Below are 27,560 nucleotides of genomic sequence, written 5' to 3'. Positions count from 1 at the left end.
AAAGACATACTGCCTTAATTAAATGAGTCCTGTCTATTGCTTTCAAATGCACTAACCTTCTCAAAAACACTGGATGGGGTCATCAAACAAAACCTGATGTTCTGAATGATGGTATCGGTATGTCTCCAGCGTCTTCTATCGTGCCGCAGCCAAGACTGCACAGCCTCGTACAGCTCTATCTCTGGGAACCTGCTCAGATGATCATTATCCAAATAAGACATGAGCTTCTCAAAGCTAAGATAAGACAGGAAGTCAGGCCTGGACATGAGCGGCACAAAGTTGTCTAGCAGAAAGGCGTCCAACTTCTCCCTGACTCCCTCGATGTTAACACCAAAATCATCTAAGAGTCTCATAATTTCTGCACAATTTTCTAAACAGATTTTCGCTAACAGGAAAGAGCAGCAGAACTTCACCACTTCTATAAGTTGAACATACATGGCAGCCTGAAGGATCTCATGAACAGTGTTCATACTCAGTTCTATGGTCCCATAGTACATAAATTGAAGCACGTGGCTGAAACCAGTAGCAGTTAAACCTTTTAAATGAATTTTGTCCTGATCTCGCTCCCTCATGTCTGCAGTGAACATAATTCGGAAGTAATCACTCTGGGTGGCCAAGAGTGCTTTATGGGCCTGGAACTGATGATCTTCAATAACCAGAGTGACATCAAGAAGCAATCCCTCCTCATACAGTGCTCTGAACCCAGCAGAGACACTGGTGTCATGGATGGAGGAACAGAATCCTTCCACGTCCCCTGCCATGAATCACCTGGAAGAAAGGTAATCAAAGAAAACTGTGTTAATCATTTCCATGCATTCTGAAGACATTATTAACTTAAGAACTTAAACAATTTTTTGTAATCATCTCAATTCCACAGCCTAAGTCTTAAATGTACAAGCCCTTGGGGAAGACGACGACCTAAAGGTTTGCAGGCTAATGTTCTGGCTTTCCTACCTGGGGAAAAAAGTCTCTCACATATCTATCAAACAATGGTAAACCGTTAACTTAAAAACAATACACGCCTATCCCGCTGATTTTACACTGTTCATCAAATATATTTCAATGTGTCCCCAAATTTTCAACACAATAGGGATTTCTCTGTGAAATGATAAATTATGAGAAAAAAACAACAAAAAAGAAACCAAACCAGAAAGTACCACAGTTGACCTTGAACACTCTTAGAAACTTACCCAAAGGAAATCATCAGATAAATGCACCAAGTTGTACACACACAAGATTTTTTCTTTCTAGCCTTACTTATAAAAAGAAACTGGAAAATATTCAAAAGCCCAACAGATTATAAAATAAATATGGTGCAGTTCTAAAATGGATAACTTTAACAACTAAAAACAATGGCAGCAATCTACCTATTCTGACAAAGGACATTTATTAGGTACTGTTATGTGGAAAAACAAAAAAGCAGGCAACTGCAGTTTACTTGGTCTATTTTCCAAAATTCAATACACACGTGTATGTTTAGATGAGAAAAAGTCTGGAGGAATATATACCAAAGCAATGTCCCTGGGTAGTGCGATTTCAAGTAATTCTGAACTTTACCTTTTCCATTTTACTTACCTCGTTAACCTTATTCTAAAAAACAATGGTCACACATCGCTTATATACTTACAACATATAACTTTTAAAGGCAATTAAACCACATTTTTGCTTATCTGAGAAATGAAGCCAAGACTGTGGAATGATAATTAGATCTCCTAGGCAGAATCAACTAATTCAGTCTATTAGACTGTTTATGAAGCAAAGCAGTTTTCTTCTTGTCACACGAGCACCTTCTCTCGTACCCTGCTACCAGCCATCTATCCTCTCCTCCCCACCTCACCCTGCATTCCCTCCCTACCCTTCTCACTGTGCCCCATGAAACTTTGCTTCAGAAGTGAAAACAAACTCCCCGACAGCCTCCTGCTGGTCATGAAGTTTTCTCTGCAGTCCGATTTAAATATGAAAAAAACACTCCTCTATAGCTTATAAACCTACTTTCTAAGCCTTCTTTTAGCTTTCTACTGTCCTTTTTCTAAAACATGGCCTTTTGTTCAGATAAAAATTCATCTTTTATTGCTCCTTGTCACTTATCACCTACACACATGGGGATTTATCACTCTCTCATGCACGTTTGCCGACAATTTTGGCACCAGGCTAAGACTTCTCCACCTCTTCAATGTTCACATAAGACCACATTCATCCAAAACCTGAAAAGTCAAATTTCCCTGACCACCTCAACTGCTTCAACCTCCCTCCTTACTCCATTTTAAAACCTTATTCCTGTACCTGCTAGATCTCAACACAATCCGAAACCGGTCCCCATCTAAAATCTTCACTGTCAACTTTTCTCTCTGGCTTAATCTTCACCTCCCTTTTCACTTGGTCTATCATTTCCAAACTTTACCTCTGTCCTTCTCCAGCTTAACTCTTCTGGTGTTGGACACAACCTCCCAAATTATTTCCTTTCCAATCTCCCCGCTCTATTACCAAAAGCTCTGCCTTTACTTGCTAAAAGAGTACTTCTGTGTGCCAGGCATTATGTTAGGCATGGGGGAATGTGGCTTTCAGGAATACCCTCTGTACCCTGAATTTGGAAGAGGCCTCTGATGCTGAGAGTGAAAGCCATCTTCCAAGGACATGCTAATAGCTCTACTTCTCCACTCTTGTGAGTAGGCCATCACTATATTTTTCTACTTTGTTTCATCAATGTCCTCTGTGATACCCCATATATAATTTCTTGACGTATTAACCCACTGATTCAGTAGTTAACCCAGCCTGAAGTCATCTTTTAAAAAAAAAACAAAAACCTGGGGCGCCTGGGTGGCTCAGTCGGGTAATAAGCATCTGACTTCGGCACAGGGCATGATTTCATGGTTCGTGGGTTTGAGCCCCGCGTTGGGCTCTGTGCTGAGAGCTAGCTCGGAGTCTGCAGGCTGTTTCAGATTCTGTGTCTCCCTCTCTCTCTGACCCTCCCCTGCTCACGCTGTCGCTCTCTCAGAAATAAATAAAACATTAAAAAAATTAAAAACAAAAACAAAAACCTTTGTTAATCAGCAAGAAAAAAGTCTGAAAAAATAATATACCAATATTAAAAATGGCTACCTTGGGACTGCAGAATATCAGGAAGAAGTTCTAATTCTTTCTCTTTTGTTAAACTGTGCTCTCTAATCTCTCTGTAGAAAGTGTATGATTGTTTTGAAAATTCCTTTTTAAAAATCTTACGAAAAACTAATTGCCAAGTCCAACGGTTATAGCCTAGTCCCTATTTCGCAGAATCGTTTCGCAGCATGACTTATTCCCTTGGTTCATCACTTGCTCAGCTTCGTGAAACTACTTCCCTGATTCTCTTCCTATTCCTGGGCTGCTTATTTCTCAATCTCCTCCCTGGTCTCATTTTTCTTGAGCTACTCCTTCAACACTGGTGTTCCCCAGAATTCTGTTCTCGGACCTTTTCTCTTTTCAGCTAAACACTGTATCCCCTTCAATGACCTCTAAACCCATGGTTTCTCCTAACACCTACCTTTACCAAAATCTTGACTATTGCTGTCCAAATAGTGAATGGTTGCTAGACATTTCTTCTGGGTGTGTCCCACTGGGATCTCAAAAACATCAAGCCTAAAAGTAATCATAACTTGACGCTCTCCCAATCAGTTCTTTCTTCCATATTCCCCATCTTATCAAGAGGCATTCTAGGTGCCTCTTTTTCTCAGTTTGTCCCTAACTTACCTGTAAGTCTTACTGATTAAACGACACATGTTCACTTACCTAAGACAGCAAAGTATGCACAAAGTGAAATTACTATCAAGTTTTTAAATTAGTACTCCATTGTTCCAAAAGCTATATTTTCACTTTGAAGGCAGAACACAAGAGGATTGTCTATCATGTGGAAAACAGATATAAAATAATTTAGACACTGCAAGCAATTCTTGGCAAAATGACTACTAACACATTCAAGATTAAAGTAAGATACTAGGAGTTTTTTCCTGAATTATTTTTAAAGGTAAAATTAATGAGCTTAGACTCTTCCAAGTGATATGAGGCATGCATACACAAAGGCGCACTGGGAACAAAAGGAACATCACACAGCGTGATATCTGAATAATCAAACATTATGGTTAATACAGGACTACCCACATCACACCAATGACCAATTTTCAAAATAACTGGAATTTTAAAATACAATAAATTAAACCAGATGAAATGTTTGATTATTTCATTATCTCAGGGTCACTACAGACACCAATTATCACCATGACCTGTCAAGATATTGGTCACATTTAATGGAGATTTAGTAATAGAAGACTGGACTTCAGTGTTCATAGACGTGAGAGTAGACTGCTTTGTGTTTTATTAATCTGTTATTTTGAGAATGCCTAGAATACATAGATTTCACTTCTTGTCCAAGTAAGCTTCTCTATTCAACAGTTATCACTATCTGAGAAGGCCTCAAACAGCTATTATTCACCTTTCTGGAAAAGGTTCCATCTAAAGGAAATTTTTAAAAGGAGATACTATACTGCAATAAACATAGAGGGGCATATTCTTTTTGAATTCATGTTTTCGTTTTCTTTGGGTAAATACCCAGAAGTGGAATTACTGGGTCATATGGTAATTCTATTTTTAATTTTTTGAGGAACTTCCATACTGCTTTCCACAGTGGCTGTACCAATCTGCAGTAACCAAGATATGGAAGCAACCCAAGTGTCCACTGATTGAAAAGTGGATATATACATACACACACGCACATACACGTACTATAGAATATTACTCAGCCATTGAAAAAAGAATGAGATCTTGCTATGTGCAACAACATGGATGGACCTAGAAGGTATAGTGCTAAGTGAATAAGTCAAAGACAAATACCATATGATTTTACTCATGTGTAGAATTTAAAAAACAAATGAACAAGGAAAGAAAGACAAAAAACAGACTCTTAAATACAGAGAACTGGTGGGTGCCAGAGGTGAAGTTGGTGGGCGGAATGGGTGAAATAAAGAGGATAAGAGTACACTTCTCTTGATGAGCACTGAGAAATGAATAAAACTGTTGAATCATTATGGTATACACCTGAAACATAAGACTGTATTTAACTATACTTGAATTTAAAAAGCACAATTTTTTAAAATAATAAATTTTTTTGCTTTCTCAAAAGAAAAAAAAAAAAGACGCATTCTAGGTTCCAGATACTTACGATGGTAGAAACATCATAGGGCAAAGAAGCGAGGAAAAAAAAAAAAGGAGAATGATTGGTAAATTGCGAGTCAAAAGACCCTAAAAATATAAGGACAGCACCCATACTCCGCTGGGACCCAGCACACTAAGGGCGACTCCAAGCAGGCAAGCTTCACTCTGTGATCCTATCCAGGCACATATGGTCAGACTGGGGTGGGAAATATGTATCAAGAGGAACACTCTCGTCAAGAATTTAGAAAAAGGAAAAAGAGAGAGATGTGTACTGACTGTGTATGACTGGCACTGGAACATGTCAAAGAGCAGCTGTGGGCACGAACTTCCGCCTGCCAGGTGGGCCGGACAGCAGAGAAAGCCAGCGAACTGAGAAAGAAGAACAAAGCCAAGACAAGGGGACAGGGAGTGCTCCCTAACACCTTCATTTTTCCAGGTCCCAGGCCCAGCTCTATTCCTGCCCTGGGGTTCTAAGAGAAAGCCTTCCATGTTTAGAATAAACTGCTATTTTACTACTGTGTGTGGGTCTTCCCTTCACATAACCATGGTCCCAAACTAGTATGGCTTTAGAACAGAAACTGCTCTACTTTAAGTTACTCAAATCTTCTTGGTCTTATCTTTGCATCTGTAAGATTGAGAGCATTCACCATGATGACCTCAAAATTTTTAGTCCTAAAACTTCTCATTTATTCTTCTACTTTTTATACGACTTTACAGAGATACAATGCACTTGCGCAGGTGTGCAGGCTAAATAACCTGTAGCTATTTTTCAAGTCTTAGCAATGCATTTGTGAAGTTTACTTGATCTAAATTAATTTCTAAAACTAATCTGTGATAGCTGGGACTTTTTCTACTTTTTCTACATGAAAAAGCTTGGTGCATCTATCGATAAGACTAATAACTAACAGCTTTAGAACAACAACAGTATTTTACATTTTTATAGGGAGCATGTGTAGAAGTAGAAAATGGTAAAATACTCCGTGACTAACTGACCAACACTGAATCACTAAATGGAAGTAGTAAGGTAAGAGTACAGGTATGGAGTCATATGCCTGTTTTGAATCCTTGTTCTAATCTCTTACTAGCTCTGTGACCTTGGGGCAAGCTACTGGGCCTCTCTGTGCTCTAATGTCCTCATTTGTAAAAAGCAGGCATCGATATCAATAAGAACCTTCCTCAAAGGTTACTGTGAGGACTGTATAAGTTAATACGCATAGTAAAGACTTAGTTAATACAGTGAAGACAGAATATGGCCCTTAAGTACACCATAACGTTAGGGCTTATTATCAGGCCCCTTCAGTTGGTGCTACTGAAACCAAAGAGTGAAACGGACACTTTAAAAGTCCAGTTGCCTCGGGAAGCCTAGCTGGCTCACTCGGTAGAGCATGCAACTCAATCTCGGGGTTGTGAGTTCGAGGCCCACAGTGCGTGTAGAGATTACAAATAAATAAACAAAAAGTCCAGCTGTCTCTAGAGTAACCTTTCTCCCTAGCAACAGCATTTCCTTCGAACCCCAACCTGCCCTATCAGTGAAGTCTCTGAGGACTCAGGCCAACTCTAACTTGATAAAGAAACTAAGGTCCATGGGTGAAAATTTTCAAGGCCATACAACTAGTCAGAAATAGGGTTAAAACTAGAATTTAATTGGGGCGCCTCGGTGGCTTAGTCGGTTAAGCGTCCGACTTTCGCTTAGGTCATGATCTCTTGGTTCTTGGGTTCTAGCCCCGCGTCGGGCTCTGTGCTGACTGCCAGCTCAGAGCCTGGAGCCTGTTTCAGTCTGTGACTCCCTCTCTCTCTGACCCTCCCCTGCTCACGCTGTCTCTCTCGCTCTCTCTCTCCTAGAAATAAATAAAAAACATTAAAAAAAAATCCATTCTGTCCCATTAAAAAAAAACCTAGAATTTAATTTACAAAAAATACAAAGAAATTTGTATTTTGTTAGAAAGAGCAAAACTTTTGAAATTAAGAGTGCTTAGTAGTACTCACCACCTGCATGCCCTGGAGAAATTTAGTTAACTTCCAGACCTCAGTTTCCACTCATACATTAGGAATTATCATCATCACCACCTTATTATTGAGTCGGGGTGGTGATTAAATGAAGCCACTTCAATGCCTAGGCCAGAGCAAGGCACTCCACCAGAGATGAATCAACGATGGTTTCCACTGTCCGACTCACCTAATGCTCCTTTATCATCCAAAAAACCGTAAGAACTTGGTACCTCTCAAAATTACCTCTACAGACCTCACATCTCCCTAAAGTTTATTACAATGAAAATCCATAAGAGATCAGGAGATGTACTGGTAGTCAAAACACTGGACTTCATTTTGTAATGGCATTACTTTCTACTTTTCCTCATCACCCAAGTATAATTTTCTAGCTTTTATGGGCTCTTCAAGTTCCTCTGCCCTAACCAGAGTAGCTACTCTATCTGTGCTGTTTAATATACAAGCCCCTAGCCAAGGGGCTATGGAGCGCTTAAAATGTGGCTAGTCCAAATTAAGATGTGCTCTAAGTATAAAATGAATGCCAGATTTTAAAGATTTAGTACAAAAAAGAAACTGTAAATTATCTCATCACATAATTTTTTGTACTAATCACATGTTGAAATAATACTTTAGATATAATGTGTTAAATAAAATATACTAAAAGTAATCTCACTTGTTTTTTTACTTTTTAAAAGAAAAACCATGGCTATGAAAAAAGTTAAAATTACATGTGACTTGTATTGTATTCTATTGGGCAGCACAGATCTACAGTATCAATGTTTAAGGCATCCAACAAACTTACAAATGAACATGGGAAACAAAATCAACTTGTTCACAATCCATACCCTGGAAGCTCCAAAGGAAAAAAAAGTGTTAAAATAAAAACACAAAACACACATGTAAACAAATAAAAAAAAATACCTACAAAGAGGAAAGTGTAAGAATACAAAAATAACCCCACAAAATCTTATGCATCAGAATTCTCTTTAGAAGTATAGCAATTTACAGAATAAATAGTTGTAAGAATGAATCTCTGTAAAACTAAACTCAAATAAGGACTATAAATCAATGAAGGCTGATGAAAAAAATTCATTATGGGGCTTTGAGAAGAGGTATTTACTGACCTACAAAATGTTTAATGCACAGAAATTCTGTATCCTCACTTTTCAAAACATATCATCAGATTGAAGGGAATCATGGTTTATAAACCCACATATGTAATACTCTACACTTGGCCTTCAGAATTTCAAATGGTGGGTTTTTTCTCAAAAGGGAAACCAACTTAAACTAAATGACAAGACATACTCTCTTTACTAGGAAAGAAATACTGAAGAGTTTGTCTTGTTTCATAAACTTGGCACTGATTACAGAAAAGAGAAAACTTCTTATTTTCTATACCTAAGAATCATTAGTACAGTGATTTTCAAAGTATAGTCCAGGGATAAATGAGGTCTTGGTCACCTAAAAGAAATCCACAAAGTCAAAACTATTTTCAAAATCGTAATTTTAAAAGTTGTCTGTCCTTTCCAGAACTTTCATTCTCTGTTTTCCAGAGGCTACACGTGTGATATGGTAACAGACTGAATGCAGAAGCCAGTAGGCTTCTCTTTTCACCAAGTGTAGTATGGTTTTGGAAAACAGTTAATTTTCATTAAAAAAAAAAAAGTCATTCAGATTAACCTGTAATGGGTTTTTTAATTGCATTGTATCTACAAGTATTTTTTTTAATCTCCTTGTTTTAATTTCTATTTTGGTAAATATAAATAGATACAACCCACATCAACAGAAGCTCTTAAAGGGTCCTCCAAATTTTTAAGAGTATAATGAGGTCCTGAGACCAAAAGGTCTGAGTACTCCTGATGGTATAAGAAGAGTACTCCTGATGGTATAAGAAGAGATCAATGATAACATACACATATACACAAAACATACTCTTCCTACCTCTGCCCTGGAAGACTATTACTCTATTTATATCACAGAAATTTCTAACAGTTCAAACTCTCTAGTGACCAGTAAAGAAAGAAGTCTGGTGGGGGTAAAACTGGACAGGAAATTAAAGGCAAAGAAATTAAATGCTTCCTTTTCAGTTAGAAGGCTGCCATTCCAATTTCAGGGCAAAATTCTAGGTAATTAAATAAAAGAAGTTTCAAAATCAACCTTCATGTTTATGCCATAAGCAATAATCTAATGCTTTCACATTCCTCCCAAAGTCCTCGAAAAATTCATACAAAATCCTAAGTCAATTTGGAACAAAAGCTAGATTCTCAAAGCTTGATATGCTTATTTTCAAAGAATAATTTTAATTATTTCATACTACCTTCTTCCTCAAACTGGTAGCTTACCAAAGTTGATGCCTAATACAGAAAATGCCATACTCACACACTGCAAAGAAAATGCAAGGCTTACTACAGAAAAAAATAGAATCACAGAGTTTCTCACAATTTCTGTAACTTATAAAGAAGAAATTTTAAGTTCAGCGATCTCAAAGTGGTTAACTTCTCAATCTAAAAGGCAAGAAAAATGTAAAAACAGGCTATATTAGCAGTCATTTTATTCTTGCGTATGCTATTCAAATTGAGACAACTCAGTTTAATATGGGAGCCAGGGCTACATAACTTTAATTTATTTAACACTGGAAATTCTTTCTTGTCTAAATGTTCTTACAACTCCGTACCAAATTGCAAATGACCGTTCAACTGTGCTTTTAGGGAGGCTCTGGGTCCCCCAGCCCCCAGGCTGGCACCTATTATCCAAATTACTTCACTTTTCAGGTATGTTTAGCATTTAATCAACCTATAACACAAGAAACCTCAGAAGAGAAAAAACCACTCCTGCTTCAATGCTATTTTTTCATCCGAAGATTTTCATTTAGTGCTCCTCTGCCTCTTCCTCACTAAGCGCAGTAGTAGTCCAAGAGTGATGTCATGGAAAACAGCTTCCCTAGCCTTCTGAGACTGCATCCAGTGAGAATTCTAGGAAAAGCCTCTATTGGGGAATAAAACTCCAAATCTTCTAAGTTATATCCTAACCTGAAATCATCAATATTACAGTGTTAACATTTTAGTTCTCTACAAGAATTATCCAATCAGACTCAATCTTTTGGAAGGTGTCTTGATGTCCTGATACAGATTTCCGGCAAATCTTTAAATGATGCAGAATCATGAACGAAATTCAATGATTTTATCAGAGACAAAGAAATAACTTTTCTATCTGTTCTTATTTGCTGCAATGATTCAGCCAGATGAGCTTTAAAGGCCTTATATTAAAAACAGAGTATCTGAGGAAATACCTCGCCTTTTCTAATCTCTTCCAAAGTTAAAATTTCTGATTCTGAAAAGGCCGCTTTCGGACCAGCGGCAATTCAACATATACCCACAGCAAAAATGAACCACAAAAGCCTCTCCAATGATTCTTAAAATGGCAATAATAATATTATCTCCTATCATTCTCCCCCTCGGACCCCCTGCCCCAGATACACTGGCCTCTTTTGCTGTTTCTTAAAAACTAGCCACACACCCACCTTAAGACTTCTACACTTGCTGCTCCCTCTACCTGGATCACTAGATCTCCAGATATATATGGTTCCCTTCAGGTCTTTACTGCAGTGTCATCAGTGAGGCTTTCCCCACACCCCGTCTTTAAAATTAAAAAACAAAACAAAACGAAATTCACCCGCCCTAACAACCAGAAATCCTCCCTTTACTTTTTCTGCTTAATTTTTCTTCATAGTGTATTAAAATTGAGATAGAGGCTCTTTTCCTTGTTTAGTTTACTGTTTTGGTTTTTTTGCGGGGGGAAGGGTTTGCTTTTAAACTGTTGTATCCCTCACAACCTAGAAATAACAGCGCTTGGCATATAATAAGTGCTTAATAAATACTTGTTGGATGAATGAAAATTTAATCCACGCAACGCTCCATGTTCTGTAACCATCCTGATTTAAAAATGAGAAAAATCAAAGCTCACAGAGGTTAAGAAACTTGCCCTTAAGTGGGGGAGCTGGGGTCCGGCCCACATCAAAGCCTCTGTGTTTAACCAGTATCCTACAATGCTTCACCAACGACTCTTTCTCTTCAATAAAAAACCCCAAACTACAGTATTCCAGTTCAGAGGGAATATATGCTAATAAATTAACCCAACCCCTCAAACTAAATATTAATTCTCCTCACAGTTAATGTTATTTACTCTTAAAATATTTATAATATGAAAGGCAAGCTGACAACAGGCTAGCTAATTTTTGGGACCCAAGTGAAATGAAACTTCGGGCCCCCTTATCCAAAAGCTGGAAAAAAGTGTCGTTAAAGGTACTAAAATAAAAAGTTTTCTCCTTTCTTCTGAGGTCTCTCTTGACTTGCTTATTTGTTGCTTAATGAGCTCTGAATAAAGAGAAATTAAAAATTTAAGTTAGCATGACTTTTACCGCTCACCTTTATATTGTAACAATGCCAGTTTTACATGCAGATTATGACACCAATTTCAGGGCCCTTCTGAACACCATGAAAACCCAGCCAGCCCTGGTTCCAAGATTTTAGCCCCAGATAACCCAAAGCAAGGCAGAGAGAAGGTCAAACCTTGAAATTCCCAATAAAGCAGTCATTTGCCAAAATTTTTTCTTCAGGACAAACGCGAAGTCCAATGTATAAAAGCCCAGCATGTTAACAGAGGCTCTTCCATCTGCTAATTTAATCCCACCCACTTATATTATTCTACCTTTTTACAAAACACAAAAGCATACTCTAAAAAACAATTGGTATGGGATTATAAAATAAAACATCTCAGAAAAAAACTCAGAAAACCATTTGTTGGCTAAAAATAACAATATTCTAAGAAAAATGCTTCTCTTTCACTTTTTGTGGACCATTTTTAAGCCAAAACATACTACATGGTACATTTTTGATGTACCCAAGTAAGAATTATTCCAGACCTGATCTGTTGTTACACACATAAACTATAAATCCTGACAAATAAGTCCAATTTCTCAAACCACAAATATTTATGATTCTATTATTCCTCCCAAGTTAAATCATCAAGAGTGCAAATTAACACCCTTTACCACTGAACAACTGGTTTTAAGCACCTACTAAGTGCTGTGATGATTTAAAAAGAGAATTAAATTATACAAATACTATTACATTGCCAAAAAGTCGAAAATTTCTATACATTTCTAGATCTGTTAAGAATTACAGAAATCTGAATGCATTTGTGAGCTCTTCACAAACAATTTTCAAATTGGTAGAGATATTCAGGCATCCTGTTCCCTAGACATGAAAAACAGCATTAAAATGAAAGAATATACCTTAAATGCATTGTCTGAGTTACAATTTAATCAGAGCAACAAAAATAAATGTAAATTCGGAAAACATAGAAGACTAAACGTAAAGTGGCAAATAAATATTCCGAGTAAGAAAACGGACATAAGCGGCCTAGAAAAATGAAAAGCAAAGCACTACAGTAACGTTAAATTTGAATTAAAGAATACCGTTATTTAAATAAGCAGTTAGCATTTCGTAGGAAGAAGGCCAAGCAACGTGACTATTATATATCTGGTCGATTCACAGCACTGCTTCGCTATTCCGTACTTACTGCTTACTCTTATAATACAGGGGGAAAAAAAGGCAGCAACAGTTAGCCACTACAACGTTAAGCACTCTGGCAAGGGTTACTTAAAAAATGGCTTTGCATTTTTACACTTTACAAGCTATAGGTTATTTTCATATATATGACCTCATATAGTCCTCACTACCCTGTGATGTGGCTATTACCGACTAGATTTCATAGATAAGAAACCGAGGTTCGGTAAGCGATTTTCTCAGCGTCACCCAGTCGAACCCAGACCTTCCTTCCGATTTCCACGTTTTATGCCTCGCATTTCGCATACTTCTATTTCAGGCATAAACAGAATTTTTAAAGGGAAGGAACGGGTTCGGAAGAAAATAATCATGGTACCTGCAGCTGTGTGCTGCAAAAAATGGCTGAATTATGCTTCTTCCTTCCCCCTGCTCCTTGAAAAAAATGAGATTTCAAACAATTTAAGTAAACTCAAAGACAAATTAGTTTCCGGCGTCTACCAAATGTTTGACTCGGGTCTGTGCAGAAAAGGCTACCAAATCGGTGCCGAGCGCGGGGACGCGGACGAAGCCCGGGCTCCTGCAGGCCGGAGGGCCAGGGGCGGCTACGCACCTCGGGGGTCTGTCCAGCCTCTAGTGGACGGCAGTCTGCATCAGGAAGAAGCGGGCCGGCGGGCCAAGCGGTGGGCGGTCGGGCGCCGGGATGGCACTCGGCAGGCTCCTCGAACCTCTACAAGGGGCCGCTCCCGGGCCGGGCCGGGGCGCTCCGGCGGGGGGCGAGTCTGCGCGGCTGTGGCCCCCTCGGAACCAGTCCTGGGAAAGAAGACAGCGCTGAGTCGCGAGTCGAGACAGTCGGGCTCGGCGCAAGGCGCAAGGCGGCGCGGCGTCGGGGCCGGGCCCGGCCTTGCCAACGCCAGGGGCCTCGCGGCGCCCGGCGGGGCTCGGCTGGAGGGCCGACTCGGGGCCACGGGCGGGGGAAGGGGTTGGGGGGCTGCGGGCAGCGGCAGAAGCACGGGTGCTAGCGGCGTCGACGACGGCGTCTCTGGGCTTCTGCCCCGAAGCGCGCCGAGCCTCAGGATCACCCACGCCGGGGGTGGAGGAAGGCGGGAAAGGGGCGGGCAAGGGGCGGAGCGTACGGGGCCACGAGCCAGGGGCCGCTCCGGGCCGCGCGCCCCCTGCGGGCCGCGGGAGCCGCCCGGGGCCGGCCCAGGGAGGCGGGGCCCGCCGGCAGGGGGCTCCGCGCGCCGTCGTCGCAACGCGGAAGCCTGCCACGCGGGTAGGGAGGCCGAAGGGGAGGAAGGCAAGAGTTGGAAAGCAGGCCTCGGAGGCGCCCTCGTCCCCCATCGGCGCCTCGAGGGGGCCCGCGCGCGGGCCGCGGCCCGGAGGGTGTTTACCTTCCCCCTGGTAGAGCGCCAATGCCGCCATCTTTCAGCCAGCGCGCGTCACTTCCGGCGCCGGGGGGAGCGGGAGCGGGTGTGGGAGCGGGGTGGGGGCAGGGCTCTCCCACGCCCGCGGGGCCCCACGTTCAAGCCGGCCACGCCGGCGGGCCCCACCGAGAGAATAAGGCGGCCGGACGCTGCATTGCGGCCCTGGCCCGACGCGGTTTCCCGCGTGGCGTCGCCGTCGGGGCTGGGAACACCCGGTGGTGCTTGTCCCCTCGCAGGGGTCTCGCTTCGTCTGTACAAGCGGTGGGCTCAAGCCACTGCGGGTGCGCCCACCCTGGACAAAGTTGAGGGTTGGGACGCCGGGAAAATGTCTTTTTGCACCTTGAACGCCACGGTGGGGGTGGGGGAGTCTGCGACGACGTGGAGGAAGCCTTGCCCTAGCTACCAGTTTTATAAAATTGACTACTTCTGCGCCAAATGACATCATTTTTGTAAAGCAACTTGCAGGGGATTCTTGCGTCATAGTTCCACTTTGCTTATTACACAACAATTACTCTTTCGGGAATGCATTTCCCAGAGGTGAGAAAATTCATAGAAAACGACATGTCTGCACCACACAGAAATGTCGGATCTAAAAACGCTGTTCTATTTGCGTCAAAATAAGATGGCAAGAACGAACGTTCAGAGAGCAGTGATTTTTGGGGTGGTGGTTCTTTTTAAATAAATCAGCTGTAGAATTCGAGCTAATGTCTTTTAAATATATCGCCTTGTTTGATATAAGAATATAGAACTATACTAAGGACTGTTCTGTAAATTTATTGTGAAATCTCTTTGTGAGAAAAATGTAATGACAAGTACACAGCTGGAGACCAGTGGTTCTACAGCTAACCTTAAATTAAGTCATCCAGTGCCCATTTCTAATCCTAAACTGAGGAATTTCTCCTACCCCAACCCCCACCCCACCCCACCCCCCGTCGCCATTTTCTCTCTACACCAGTATCCCCATGAATTTAGAGGGAGGTGTGTGGCTAAAAGCGATCATTATCTCTTTCTAGCAAACTTGAACATGTCATGTTTCCCAAGAGGCCAAGATAGCACACGGTGTACTTTTTTGCTGAAGTAGGCTAGTTCGTGGGAAAAACTAGAGAATCACCTGAATCCTAAGGAAATAGGGAAATAAGCTTATTTTTTTACTTAAACTATAAAACAATCTTTAAAAACTATAAGCCATAAAATATACTTTAAAATGACATACATTAAACTTTGAACATTTGAGTTTTCATACATTATTCTTGAGCATTTAAAATGGGTGAATTTTGATTCTATTCCCCACAAGCATACATTTTGAGATATACATTACATAGTGCAGCAGGGACCTACCCAGAGAGAGACTTAACGTTCTTGATTCAAGGAGGAATCGAAATGTGTCTGTGTGGCGGGTAGCTGGTATATATACCTACAGTGAGTGATGTCATGAACCACTGTGATCAGTACACCCCTTATGATATCAGTGTCCTTATATATGACATCCTGTTATATCTAAAACGTCCTTTTAAAAAATACTGCCTCTGAAACTGTGCCGTGTCTTTTCACCAATCTCTATATTTACTATGTAGAGTCCATTCCTCAAAAAACAAAAATGTTCTATGTAATCTGTGATACCTCTCTCACTTTTCATTTAAGAAAAAAAAAGTGAATAGGTGGGTCTAGTACAGTAAGAAGCATTCTGCTTCTCTGAGACTAAGCAAAAACCACATCGTTTAAATAAACTAACTCCTCCAGGTAATTCCTGTATTCAATTACTTTTCCCATCAATTACTGGAAAGTAATGGGAGCTCCCGAATACCTTGAGGGCATCTTTTCACACTGGTAGAGCCCCACGGGGCAAAGGGAAGCGGCCTTTTCCTAGCCCTCTAACTTGGGTATTTGAAGAGACTCCTCAAACTGAAATGTCCTGAGACACCCTAGTAACGCGGGTCTGAGAATGGTGGTAGAGTTGGAAGGAGGTTCCTACCTGGGAGTGGTGAGGATTTAGGGTACTCTGTAACCTTCCCCTGCCCCACCTTTTTTTTTTTGGCTTTTTAGAAGCCCAGTGTCTGTGATAAGGTAGTCACTCTTCATGTAACTAGCTCCCGCTTTAATCTCTGGAAATCAAAAAGTTGTATTTTCAGTGAACTCTGATAAAGTTACATATGTACTCTCTTTTCTCTTGAAAACTGTTTGGACAGGCGCTTGATAGCTTTTGATGTTTTTTGTTTTTTTGTTTTTTTTAAATTTCTAGGAGAGAGAGAGAGACAGCGTGAGCAGGGGAGGGTCAGAGAGAGAGGGAAACACAGACTCTGAAATAGGCTCCAGGCTCTGAGCTGGCAGTCAGCACAGAGCCCGACGCGGGGCTCGAACCCACGAACCGTGAGATCATGACCTAAGCGAAAGTCGGACGCTTAACCGACTAGGCCACCCAGGCGCCCCGCTTTTGATGGTTTTTAAGGGATCTTGTTGGGGTCCAGTCAGTCTCACTCCCTCGGGATCCACCAGCAATCCCCCCAAATCAGTGCCAACTTCTGCCGGTACATACCAAGACCGGTACACTGCCACATTCCAACAGGATGGTACCTCTTGTCCTCTACATTTTTTGCTGGTTCCTATTGCAGATGGAACCTTCAAAATGCAATCTGAGTGGTGCCTAGGTGACTCAGTCGGAAAAGTATGCAACTCTTGATCTTGGGGTCGTGGGTTCAAGCCTCATGTTGGGTATAGAGAAATGTCAAGGGCCCCTGGATGCCTCAGTCAGTTAAGCTTCCAACTCTTGCTTTTGGCTCAGGTCATGACCTCAGGATAGAGTTCAAGACCAGAGCCCGACGCGGGGCTCGAACCCACAAACTGTGAGATCACGACCTGAGCTGAAGTCAAAGTTGGACGCTCAACCGACTGAGCCACCCAGGCACCCCAAGTGTCGGAGGCCGGCTCCGACAGGTCCAGGGGTCCCTGAAGGATGGACGGTGTCGGCGAGAGAGAGAGTGAGAGAGCCCCGAGATCTTTTCTGATCACCAGGCAGGCATCTCTGTTCTGTCGGTTTTTGTGTCTTTATGTAAAGGTTCAGCAACAAGATGAAGTCAGAGAAAGGAATTTCTTACAATGGGAGGCCTTTTGTGATATCAATTGCAGAATTATTCCGATCAAGGAAATAACAGAATGTTCTTAGTGAAAAATAGGATAACATATAGGTCAAATTGTATATAGATAAGCTAGGAGTATTTTGTCTGGCTCTCAAGAGGATGAATGTTTCTGAATTGGTTTGTTTGTGGAGACTATCATGGGGACCCTGAATGGGTCAGTCTTTTGCCCCTGGGTTATGTTTTAGCTACTCTTATCTATCCTCATCCCAGCTGCCAGTATAAGGGAGGGTGTTTGTGGAATGTAGGCCTTGAGGAAGGGACTGTTATGTTTCATCAATTAGCAAAGATATATGTAGTAACTATGTTTTGCTCTTAACCCCAATATAGGCCCTTAGTCTCGGGGCCAGGCTCAATTGTAACTCTTGTGTTCTTAACCTCCTTTATTATCTAAGTCTTGGGTCTGCAAGGTCCATAGGAAGAGCCTTTTGACAATCACCCACCGAGCTTTCATCTAAAATCTCTCTTGCAAAGGCAGGAATATGCTTTTCCTTATGAGGTATCTGTGTTCAGAATATTGGTCTGATATGGAATATTGTGAGGCCTGGTCAATACCAGCAGGCTTATATCCAACATGAGCCAGTAGTAGCAGAAGGAGATACCAGTTTTCATTTCTCATGGCAGGAGCTGCAAACACTGCCATTTCCTCGCTGTGACTGCCATCCAGAGAGGCCAGTGCGGCTCCCGGCACCCAAGAATGATTAACTTTTCAAACACTTGTTCTTTTTGACATTTTCATTTAAAACTTTTTTTTAAGTTTATTTATTTTGAGAGAGCGAGCAAGCAGGGGAGGGGCAGAGAGAGAGAGAGAGAGAGGGAGTAAGAGCATCCCAAGCAGGCTCCTCGCTATCAGTGCAGAGCCCGACTCTGGTTTTGAACTCTATCCTGAGGTCATGACCTGAGCCAAAAGCAATAGTTGGAAGCTTAACTGACTGAGGCATCCAGGGGCCCTTGACATTTTCATTTTCAAGAGAACATTGTTTGCACTGTATTTCAAGGTAATAACATTAAGTTAAAATGGTAACATTCAAGCCACTTGGGTGGTTCAGTTGGTTAAACGTCCGACTTTGGTTTAGGTCATGACCTCACAGGTCCTAAGTTCAAGTCCCGCTTCACATCGGACTCTCTACTGTCAGCACAGAGCCCGCTTGAGATCCTCTGTCCCTCTCTCTCTCTGCCCCTCCCACGCTCACATTCTTTCTCAAAAATAAGAATTAAAAAATTAAAACAAAAGAAAGTGGCAACATCCACTGCACCTTTTATTGATGGTGGACATCAAGCAACTTCTAGTCTCTCCAGTTTGTAGCTTAGCACACTCCGGTCTCTTACACCCGCTCCCTGTTCTTCTGGATGCCTCCCTCCCCTTAGTGTGCCCCCTTCTCCTTTCTTTTTTTTTTTTTTTAAATATTTTTATTTAATGTTTTTATTTTTAGGAGAGAGAGAGACAGCGTGAGCAGGGGAGGGTCAGAGAGAGAGGGAGTCACAGGCTGAAACAGGCTCCAGGCTCTGAGCTGGCAGTCAGCACAGAGCCCGACGCGGGGCTCGAACCCACGAACCACGAGATCATGACCCAAGTGAAAGTTGGACGCTTAACCGACTAAGCCACCCAGGCGCCCCCCCTTCTCCTTTCTTGCCCACTCATTTCAAACATGCTCCCCTTGAGGTCTTCCCCATGTCAGGAAATGCCAATTCTATCCTTCCGGTCACTCAGGCTGGAAACCTCGGCGACTTCCTTGTCTCCTCTCTTTATCTCTACGTCCAAGAAATCCCACTGGCTCTACCTTTAGAATATTTGCTGAGTCTTGCCACTTCCTACAGTGTCTCCTTTAGCTTCCATTCCATTGTTAGGCAAGTCTCCTTACCCCACCTCCCCGCTTGCATGTTCGTCCACTTAAATTGTTTAGGAGCCTAACTTCTTATGTATTTGTCTGTGCATGTTATATTTCCAGGGGTTTTCTTTTCTTTCAATGTTACTGACATAGAGCACTGTAGAAGCTTCACACATATAGCATAGCGACTTGACACAAATATATTGTGAAAGGATTGCCACAGTAAGCTAACATCCGTCATCTCATACAGATGAAAGAGAAAAACAACAGTTTTTCCTTGTGATGAGAATTTTTCGGATTTAATCTCTTGGCAACTTTCAATATCCCATACGGTAGTGTTAACTATAGTCATCATATTGTCCATTACATTGGGCCCAAATTCTATTATTTGCACAGGTGGCCTTAGTGTTAGTTGTACTGCTTCTCTTCTCAAGAGCTTCCAATGGTTCCCAATTTCTCAAAGGCCAAGACCTTACAACGGTCTACAAAGCTTCACACGGTCCGATCCTTCACCTCCGTCAAGTCAAAGCTCAAAAGCAACCTCCTACATTGATTACCCCCAGTTAAAGCTGGAACAGCCCTCTTCAACACTCTTCTGAATCTTTTACCCCGCTCTGTTATTTCCCAGAGTGCTCATCGCATTCTAATAGGCCACAGAATTTGCTTATTTATTTTGTTTACCACCGGATTTATTTATTTATTTAAAATTTATTTTTAAAACATTTTAATGTTTTATTTATTTCTGAGAGAGCGAGAGAGCGTGAGCAGAGGAGGGTCAGAGAGAGAGGGAGACCCAGAATCTGAAGCAGGCTCCAGGCTCTGAGCTGGCTGTAAGCACAGAGCCCGACGCGGGGCTCGAACCCACGAACTGTGTGATCATGACCTGAGCCGAAGTCGGCCCCCCAACTGACTTGAGCCCCGCAGGCGCCCCATCACCTGATTTATTTAATCTTTGAGATGGCAAGGGTTTTTGTATGTTTTGGTCACTGATGCTCGAGTGCTTAGAATAGGACTTGGTACACAATAGGCATTCATCAATACTGATGGCATGAATAAGTAAATTAACATAGTAGATTAGGATAAATTAGATCACTATTTTACTATAGTAAATAAACAATTTATGGAATTAAGTAGGAGTAAACATGCAAGATCATTTAATATGTTCATCCATGTAACAACAGCATGGCACAGTGGAAACAGCTTGGCGTGAGAGGCCACACCGAATGGGAGAAGCCTTTACTGCCTCGGTCTATACTCAGTAGCCTTGATGGTTCTTCTTTTCCTTCTTCACTTCTTGTGTCCTACGCTGTAATCCTACAAAATTATCAGCAATTCTCTAAATAAAGCTGCCTTGCTGCCTCTCCTAGGCCTGGAATGCACTGCGCTGGTGGGGGGAGGGGTCCTTTACTCTCTTCCCTTTCCCCTCTATTCTTCCCTTTAGACTGAATTTAGAAATTACTGCCTCAGGCGCCTGGGTGGCTCAGTTGGTTAAGCATGACTTCGGCTCAGGTCATGATCTCACGGTTCGTGGGTTCCAGCTCCGCATGGGGCCCTGTGCTGACAGCTCAGAGCCTGGAGCCTGCTTCGGATTCTGTGTCTCCCTCTCTCTGTCCCCCCATCCCCTCTTTCTCTAAAAAATAAATAAACATTAAAAAATTGTAAAAAGAAATTACTGCCTCTGAGAAGACTTGTTTGACCCTCTCAAGCCCGAATGACATGCCCCTACCTATGGCTCACATAGCACCCCATGTTGTTCCCACCTAATGGCTACAATTCTGACTTACAGATGGCCAGAGAAGACATCCCTGTTTAGGGATCTCTAGAAGCTATGCCCTGTTTAAAGAGACTGAAGTATCCTTGTGATAGCTTTAGGTTTTTGCTTTGCTAGAGAATTGGAGGGAGAGTCAAGTGTGTGAGGCAGAAAGTACACAGAGAGAGCTGGAGAAACGTGGAGAGGTGGTGACAGACCAGAAAGCTAGAGATAATAGGATAGAAACTATGAGGAGCCATTCCAAGTGACAGGTGACCAGCAACAGCAAGGTGTGTAGGCATTAGCCAGGAATCCTCTAACATTCATGAAGACACGGATTTCCTATTAGTCGTGCAACATAAAGTCTCAAGTTATTCTATTGGGCTGTAAAAACAACACACTTGAGGGCATCTGGGTGGCTCAGTCGGTTAAGCGTCCGACTTCAGCTCAGGTCATGATCTCACAGTTCGTGGGTTCGAGCCCCGTGTCAGGCTCTGTGCCGACAGCTAGCTCAGAGCCTGGAGCCTGCTTCTAATTCTGTGTCTCCCTCTCTCTCTGACCCTCCCCTGCTCATGCTGTCTCTCTCTCTCTCTCTCAAAAATAAATAAAACATTAAAAAAATTTTTTTAAAAAACAACACACTTGAAAGACTGGAAAATTTGGGGACTCTCAGATTCCATTTTTTAAAAAGCTTAGGAGCTCCTGGGTGGTTCAGTCGGTTAAGCGTCTGACTTTTGATTTAGGCTCAGGTCATGGTCTCTCAGTTGGTGAGATCGAGCCCGGGATTCTCTCTCTCCCTCTCTCTCTCTGCCCCTTCCTGGCTTGCATGTGCACTCTCTCACACACACAAAATAAATAAACTTTAGAAAAGATTATTATTATTATTATTTTAGTAATCTCTATACATCACAAAAGGCCTCCCATTGTAAGAAATTCCTTTCTCTGACTTCATCTTGTTGCTGAACCTTTACATAAAGACACAAAAACCGACAGAACAGAGATGCCTGCCTGGTGATCAGAAAAGATCTCGGGGCTCTCTCACTCTCTCTCTCGCCGACACCGTCCATCCTTCAGGGACCCCTGGACCTGTCGGAGCCGGCCTCCGACACTTGGGGTGCCTGGGGCTCAGTCGGTTGAGCGTCCAACTTTGACTTCAGCTCAGGTCGTGATCTCACAGTTTGTGGGTTCGAGCCCCGCGTCGGGCTCTGGTCTTGAACTCTATCCTGAGGTCATGACCTGAGCCAAAAGCAAGAGTTGGAAGCTTAACTGACTGAGGCATCCAGGGGCCCTTGACATTTTCATTTTCAAGAGAACATTGCTTGCACTGTATTTCAAGGTAATAACATTAAGTTAAAATGGTAACATTCAAGCCACTTGGGTGGTTCAGTTGGTTAAACGTCCGACTTTGGTTCAGGTCATGACATCACAGGTCCTAAGTTCGAGTCCCGCATCACATCGGGCTCTCTACTGTCAGCACAGGGCCCGCTTGAGATCCTCTGTCTCAAAAATAAACTATAAATTTTTTTAAAATAAATAAAAAGTTAATAATTTTTGTGCTTCTTCTGAAACAATGAAAAATAACCCTCTGCTTTGGAAGCCTCAATATTGCAAGCCACATTTCCATGAAGTGTTTATGAGATTACCAAGGGGCTGAAAAAAGTAGAGCAAGGACTGGGCCCTGGAGCACACCAACGGTAGGGAGTCATCCAGGGAAAGATAGAGAATAGTCAAGGAGCCGGAGGAGCACAGAGTGAGATAAGGGTAAAACACAGAGTGTGGTATGCCAAGCCAGATAGAAAAGTATTGTAAGTTGTTACAATTCCACTGTCTATAAAAGATGAAATGAATGTCATCATTTTAATGAAATATATCTACTTGGAACACAATGTAGACAATGCCCCCTTGTAAATGAAAATGCTAGAAAGAACAAATTGCCTCCAAAGTTAATCATTTTTATGTTCTTTATGAACCAATGAAAAGCAACACTATACTTTAGAAGCCTCAAGGTACAAGCCACATATTCATAAGCACCGCGTTTCAGTAGATGTGCACGCGCGCACACGCGCGCACGCACACACACACACACACACACACACCCTAAGTGTGAGCGCCAGAGCTGAGGTGAGTGGGAGCCATGAAGAGCTGCTGTATGGTGTCTGCGCAATGAAAGAAGTGAAAAAATGCCTTCAGTAATTACTGTTGCCAGAAGCACAGCTGTAGGGTTTGAATGTGGTTAAGGATAGAGACGGGAGTGCAGCCAGGCTCTGAGGTTATTTATTGGTTCTAAAACGAAGTTCTTTAAACAAACCAACAAACAAAAAACGCAAAAAACACCGTGATTGCATAGCTCTCTCGGGACAAACTGTCTTTGTCGATACAGGGCCGAGAGCGACTTTAGGGAAGTCAGTTCGGGCCGCCACAGCATGGGGCGGTAGTAGCTGAAGTGAAGCTGGGAAAGCATTACGTGAGCGACGGGGCCCAGGCCTGGCCGAAAGCATGGCTGAGCTTCATGCTTTCCAGTGACCTTAGAAGAGAGCAGTGCTGTTTGGGGGAGGGGCATTCATTTAATGCTACGTATAGGTGAGGCAGGATAGCCCTGTGATGCTGAAGTCTCAATATTGTCAAGATGGTGAGTCTCCCTAAATTCATCTACAGATTCAAAACAATCCATATCGAAAAACCAGCAGGCTCTTTGTTTTTCTTTTTTCTTTTTCCTCTTCTTCTTGTTCTTGTTCTTCTTGGCAGAAACTGACAGGCTGATCCTGAAATTTATGGAAATTCAAAAGCTCTAGAAGGGCCAAAACAGTTTTGAAAAATAACATTGTTGAAAGATGACACTTTCCAATTTCAGAATATACTATGAAACTACAGAAATCAAGACAGTGTGGTACTGGCATAAGTTTGGACATGTGGATCAATGGAACGGTATTGAGAGTCCAGAAATATAGTCAATTGATGGAAAATTTATTTTCTACTAAGATGCTAAGGCAATTCAATAGGGAAGGGAAACAGTGATGGGACAATCGCATATCCGCATGTAAAAAGATGGAGTTAAACCTTTTCCTCACACTATATACAAAAGTTAACTCAAAATAGATTATAAGCTAAATATAAGAGCTAAAACTATCAACCTTTAAGAAGAAAATCTAGGAGTAAATCTTTGTGAACTTGAGTTAGGTAAAGTGTTCTTAAATAATGATACCCAAAGAATGATTCATAGAAGAAGAAATAAATCGGAATTCCTCAAAGTTAAAAACTTTTGCTCTTCAAAGATACCATTAAGAAAATGAGGGGTGCCAGCAGAAGCGGCCGGGGTCCCCGCAGAGTCTCGCTCTTCTAGACGCCGAGCCGCCGTGCTGTTGCCATGACGAGTGGAAGCCGGAGCCGCACCTCCCGCATGGCCCCTCCGGCCAGCCGGGCACCTCAGATGAGAGCTGCTCCCAGATCCGCGCCAGCAGCTCAGCCGCCAGCAGCCGCTCCACCATCTGCTGTCGGCGCACCTGCCGCTGCGCCCCGGCAGCCAGGTCTGATGGCCCAAATGGCCACCACTGCAGCTGGCGTGGCTGTGGGCTCTGCTGTCGGGCACACCCTAGGTCATGCCATCACTGGGGGCTTCGGTGGAGGAAGTAGTGCAGAGCCTTCAAGGCCTGACATCACTTACCAGGAGCCTCAGGGAACCCAACCAGCATGCCAGCAGCAGCAGCAGTTTGGCCCATGCCACTATGAGATGAAACAGTTTCTGGAGTGTGCCCAGAATCAGGGTGACCTTAAGCCTTGTGAAGGTTTCAGAGAGGTGCTGAGACAGTGCAGATTTGCAAATGGATTAGCCTAATCAAGAAGTTCAAATTGAAGATACGGAAAATCGTCTCTCATGACCAAGTTAATTTAGCATAAAAATATAACTGATAGTGAAGATATAAAGTAAAAAACCACCAGTTAAACCTCTCCTGTATCATTAAATACAGCTTTCTTCAGGATCGGTATGAAAACCGGTGTTCTTTCTGCATAGAAGTTCATTGTGAGATAGTTTTGAGTTTGGAGCTGGGCATATGTTCATGTGCCTCGTCAAACCAGCTTTTGTGATATTATTGTTTGTGAACTAATTAGAATAAAGTGATTTTTCTCCCCAAAAAAAAAAAGAAAAGAAAATGAGGGGTGCCTGGGTGGCTCAGTCGGTTAAGTGTCGGACTTCGGCTCAGGTCATGATCTCACGGTTCCTGAGTTTGAGCACTGTGTCGGGCTCTGTGCTGACAGCTCAGAGCCTGGAACCTGCTTGGAATTCTGTATCTCCCTCTCTCTCTGCCACTCCCTTGTTCATGCTCTGCCTCCCTCTCTCTTAAAAATAAATAAGCATTCAAAAAATTTTTTTAATGTTTTATTTATTTCTAGGAGAGGGAAAGAGAGACAGCGTGAGCAGGGGAGGGTCAGAAAGAGAGGGAGTCACAGACTCTGAAACAGGCTCCAGGCTCTGAGCTGGCAGTCAGCACAGAGCCCGACGCGGGGCTCAAACCCACGAACTGCGAGATCATGACCTAAGCGAAAGTCGGACGCTTAACTGATTAAGCCACCCAGGCGCCCCTAAAAATTTTTTTAAAAAGAAAATGAAAAGACAAGCAACAGATTGAAAGAAAACATTTGCAAATCATGTATCTGATAAGGACTTGTATCCAGAATATATAAAGAACTCTTACAATTCAGTAATAAGAACATAAGCAACCCAGTTTAAGAATGGGCTGGAATAGGTATTTTACCAAAGAAGGAATATGAATGGCTAATAAGTACATGAAAAGATGCTCAACCTCATTAGTTATTAGACAAATGCAAATGAAAACCGCACCTACTGGAATGTCTAAAAACAAGAGACAATATCAAGCATTACTGAGGATGTGGAGAAACTGGAGCCCTCATACACTCCTGATAGGAATGTGCAATGGTGCAGTTATCTTAGAAGAAAGCTTGGCTGCTCCACAAAATGTTAAACATAGATTTACCGTAGGACTTAGCAATTGCACAACTAGATCTTTGCCAAGAGAAATGAAAACATGTTTTCATAGAAACGTGTACAGAAATGTTTGTATGAGCATTATTCCCAAGAAAACTTGTACATATATGTTCATAGCACTATTATTCAAAATAGCCCAAAATGCAAACAATCCACATATCCATCAACTCGTGAAAGGATTGACAAAATGTTCTATGTTCATACAATGGAATTTACTCAGTAATAAAAAGGAATGAACGACACGGAAGAACCTCAAAACTGCTGTGCTCAGTGAAAGAAGCCAGGTGCGAAAGACTGCATATTGTATGATTCCATTTATATGAAATGTCCAGAAATTGTTGAGACAAAGCCCATTAGTGGTTGCCAGCAGCCAGAGACGGAAAGGGGGAATGACTGTAAATAGACGTGAGGGATCTCTTTACGATTGCGGAAATATTCAAAATCTGAATTGTGGTTGCACAGTTCCATGAATTTACTAAATACCACTGAATTGTATACATCAAATGAGTGAATCATAGTATGTAAATTTTATCTCAAAGCTGATTCTTAAAATTTTTTATTTTTGAGAGAGAGATAGAGTCGAGTGGGGAAGGGGTAGAGAGAGGGAGACACAGAATCCGAAGCAGGCTCCAGGCTCTGAGCTGTCAGCACAGAGCCCAACATGGGAATCCAACCTATGAACCATGAGCTCATGACCTGAGCCGAAGTCAGAAGCTCAACTGGCTAAGCCACCCAGGTGCCCCTCAAAGCTGAGTTTTTAAAAAGAGTATACTTGTAATTGCCTATGAATTCTAGCTCTGTCACTTACAAACTGGTATTGTGGGCCTGTTATCTAATCTTTTGGGGACTCCGTTTCCTCACTTCTAAAATGGGAATAATACTATATAGCTCATCAGATTGTTGTGAGGGTTAAATAAAAAATTAATCCTTTGTTAAGTGCGTGCCAATATTTAACGATACTATAATGTTTTATGAATGACAATATTTTTGGTGACATTTCTACTTCCAGTGCAGGTTTCTGACAATGAAGCATATTGTATTTATTATCAACGAATTTTATTATTCTTTTTATTTTTATTTTTCATTCACATACCATAAGATTCACCCTTTTAAACTGTACAATTCACTGGTTTTTAGTATATTCACAATGTTGTGCAACCGTCACCAGTAGTTCGACGTCTTTTATTGAAGTATAGTTGGCGTAGGATAATGACTTTCAGGTGTACAACATAATGATTCGGTATTTCTACATTTTTATCACCTCAGTGGGTTTTCTGAATTGGCTGATTTAACTGTGTAAAAATGTAAGAGAAATTCTAAATTTATAAACGTACAAATGTGTAAGTTCCTAAATGTAGGAAAAAAATTCCTCCATTCAAATACAAAACATTGTAGTCTCTACCATCACTTAACCGATGAATGCATTTATTGAAATAGAACTTCCTATTTTAGGTAAGCTGTTGTACCTAAAACGTATGTGCTAGAAAACATAGAGTCCTTTTCATCTTATTTAAGTATTCAATGAACACAGGTAATCTAGATTCTTATCCACCTCTCCTTACATTTTTGGCTGGCTAGAAATGAACACTTCTTCATGACAGAAAACTTGTAAAGCGTAGACATGCATGGAGATAAACAATTACTCGAGTTCTTTTTGATACACCGTAAAAAAAAAAAAGATTAGCAATGT

General features: G+C 41.9%; 2 protein-coding genes across 3 annotated transcripts in view; one reads left to right on the top strand and one right to left on the bottom strand.

Annotated features, from left to right (window-relative positions):
- KLHL15 (kelch like family member 15) overlaps positions 1-14,201 on the bottom strand; it is a 34,878-nt gene extending 20,677 nt beyond the window's left edge. Inside the window, exons 1-3 of one of the 2 annotated variants that reach the window (XM_039222655.1) lie at positions 14,126-14,201; positions 13,345-13,544; positions 57-768 (exon numbers count right to left, since the gene is read on the bottom strand). In XM_039222655.1, coding sequence (XP_039078586.1) covers positions 57-761 — 705 coding nt within the window. In that variant the 5' untranslated portion in view covers positions 762-768; positions 13,345-13,544; positions 14,126-14,201. Of the gene's footprint in view, positions 1-56; positions 769-13,344; positions 13,771-14,125 lie in introns of those variants that run through there. The other variant, XM_039222653.1, reaches the window with a different exon arrangement.
- A 9,992-nt stretch (positions 14,202-24,193) lies between these two features.
- Positions 24,194-24,952, top strand: LOC120224434 (coiled-coil-helix-coiled-coil-helix domain-containing protein 2-like). Its single transcript, XM_039222664.1, has one exon. It carries the CDS (start codon positions 24,233-24,235, stop codon positions 24,698-24,700), a length of 468 nt encoding a protein of 155 aa, XP_039078595.1. The 5' UTR covers positions 24,194-24,232; the 3' UTR covers positions 24,701-24,952.
- Positions 24,953-27,560: the final 2,608 nt, after the last annotated feature.

This window comes from Hyaena hyaena, unplaced genomic scaffold (assembly GCF_003009895.1).
Source record: "Hyaena hyaena isolate Hyena2069 unplaced genomic scaffold, ASM300989v1 scaffold_1171, whole genome shotgun sequence".
NCBI lineage: Eukaryota > Metazoa > Chordata > Mammalia > Carnivora > Hyaenidae > Hyaena > Hyaena hyaena.
This window is presented reverse-complemented; position numbering and strand designations above follow the sequence as displayed.

Coding starts and splice junctions, on each gene's coding strand:
- LOC120224434 (XM_039222664.1), top strand. CDS start 24,233: ATGACGAGTGGAAGCCGGAGCCGCACCTCCCGCATGGCCCCTCCGGCC.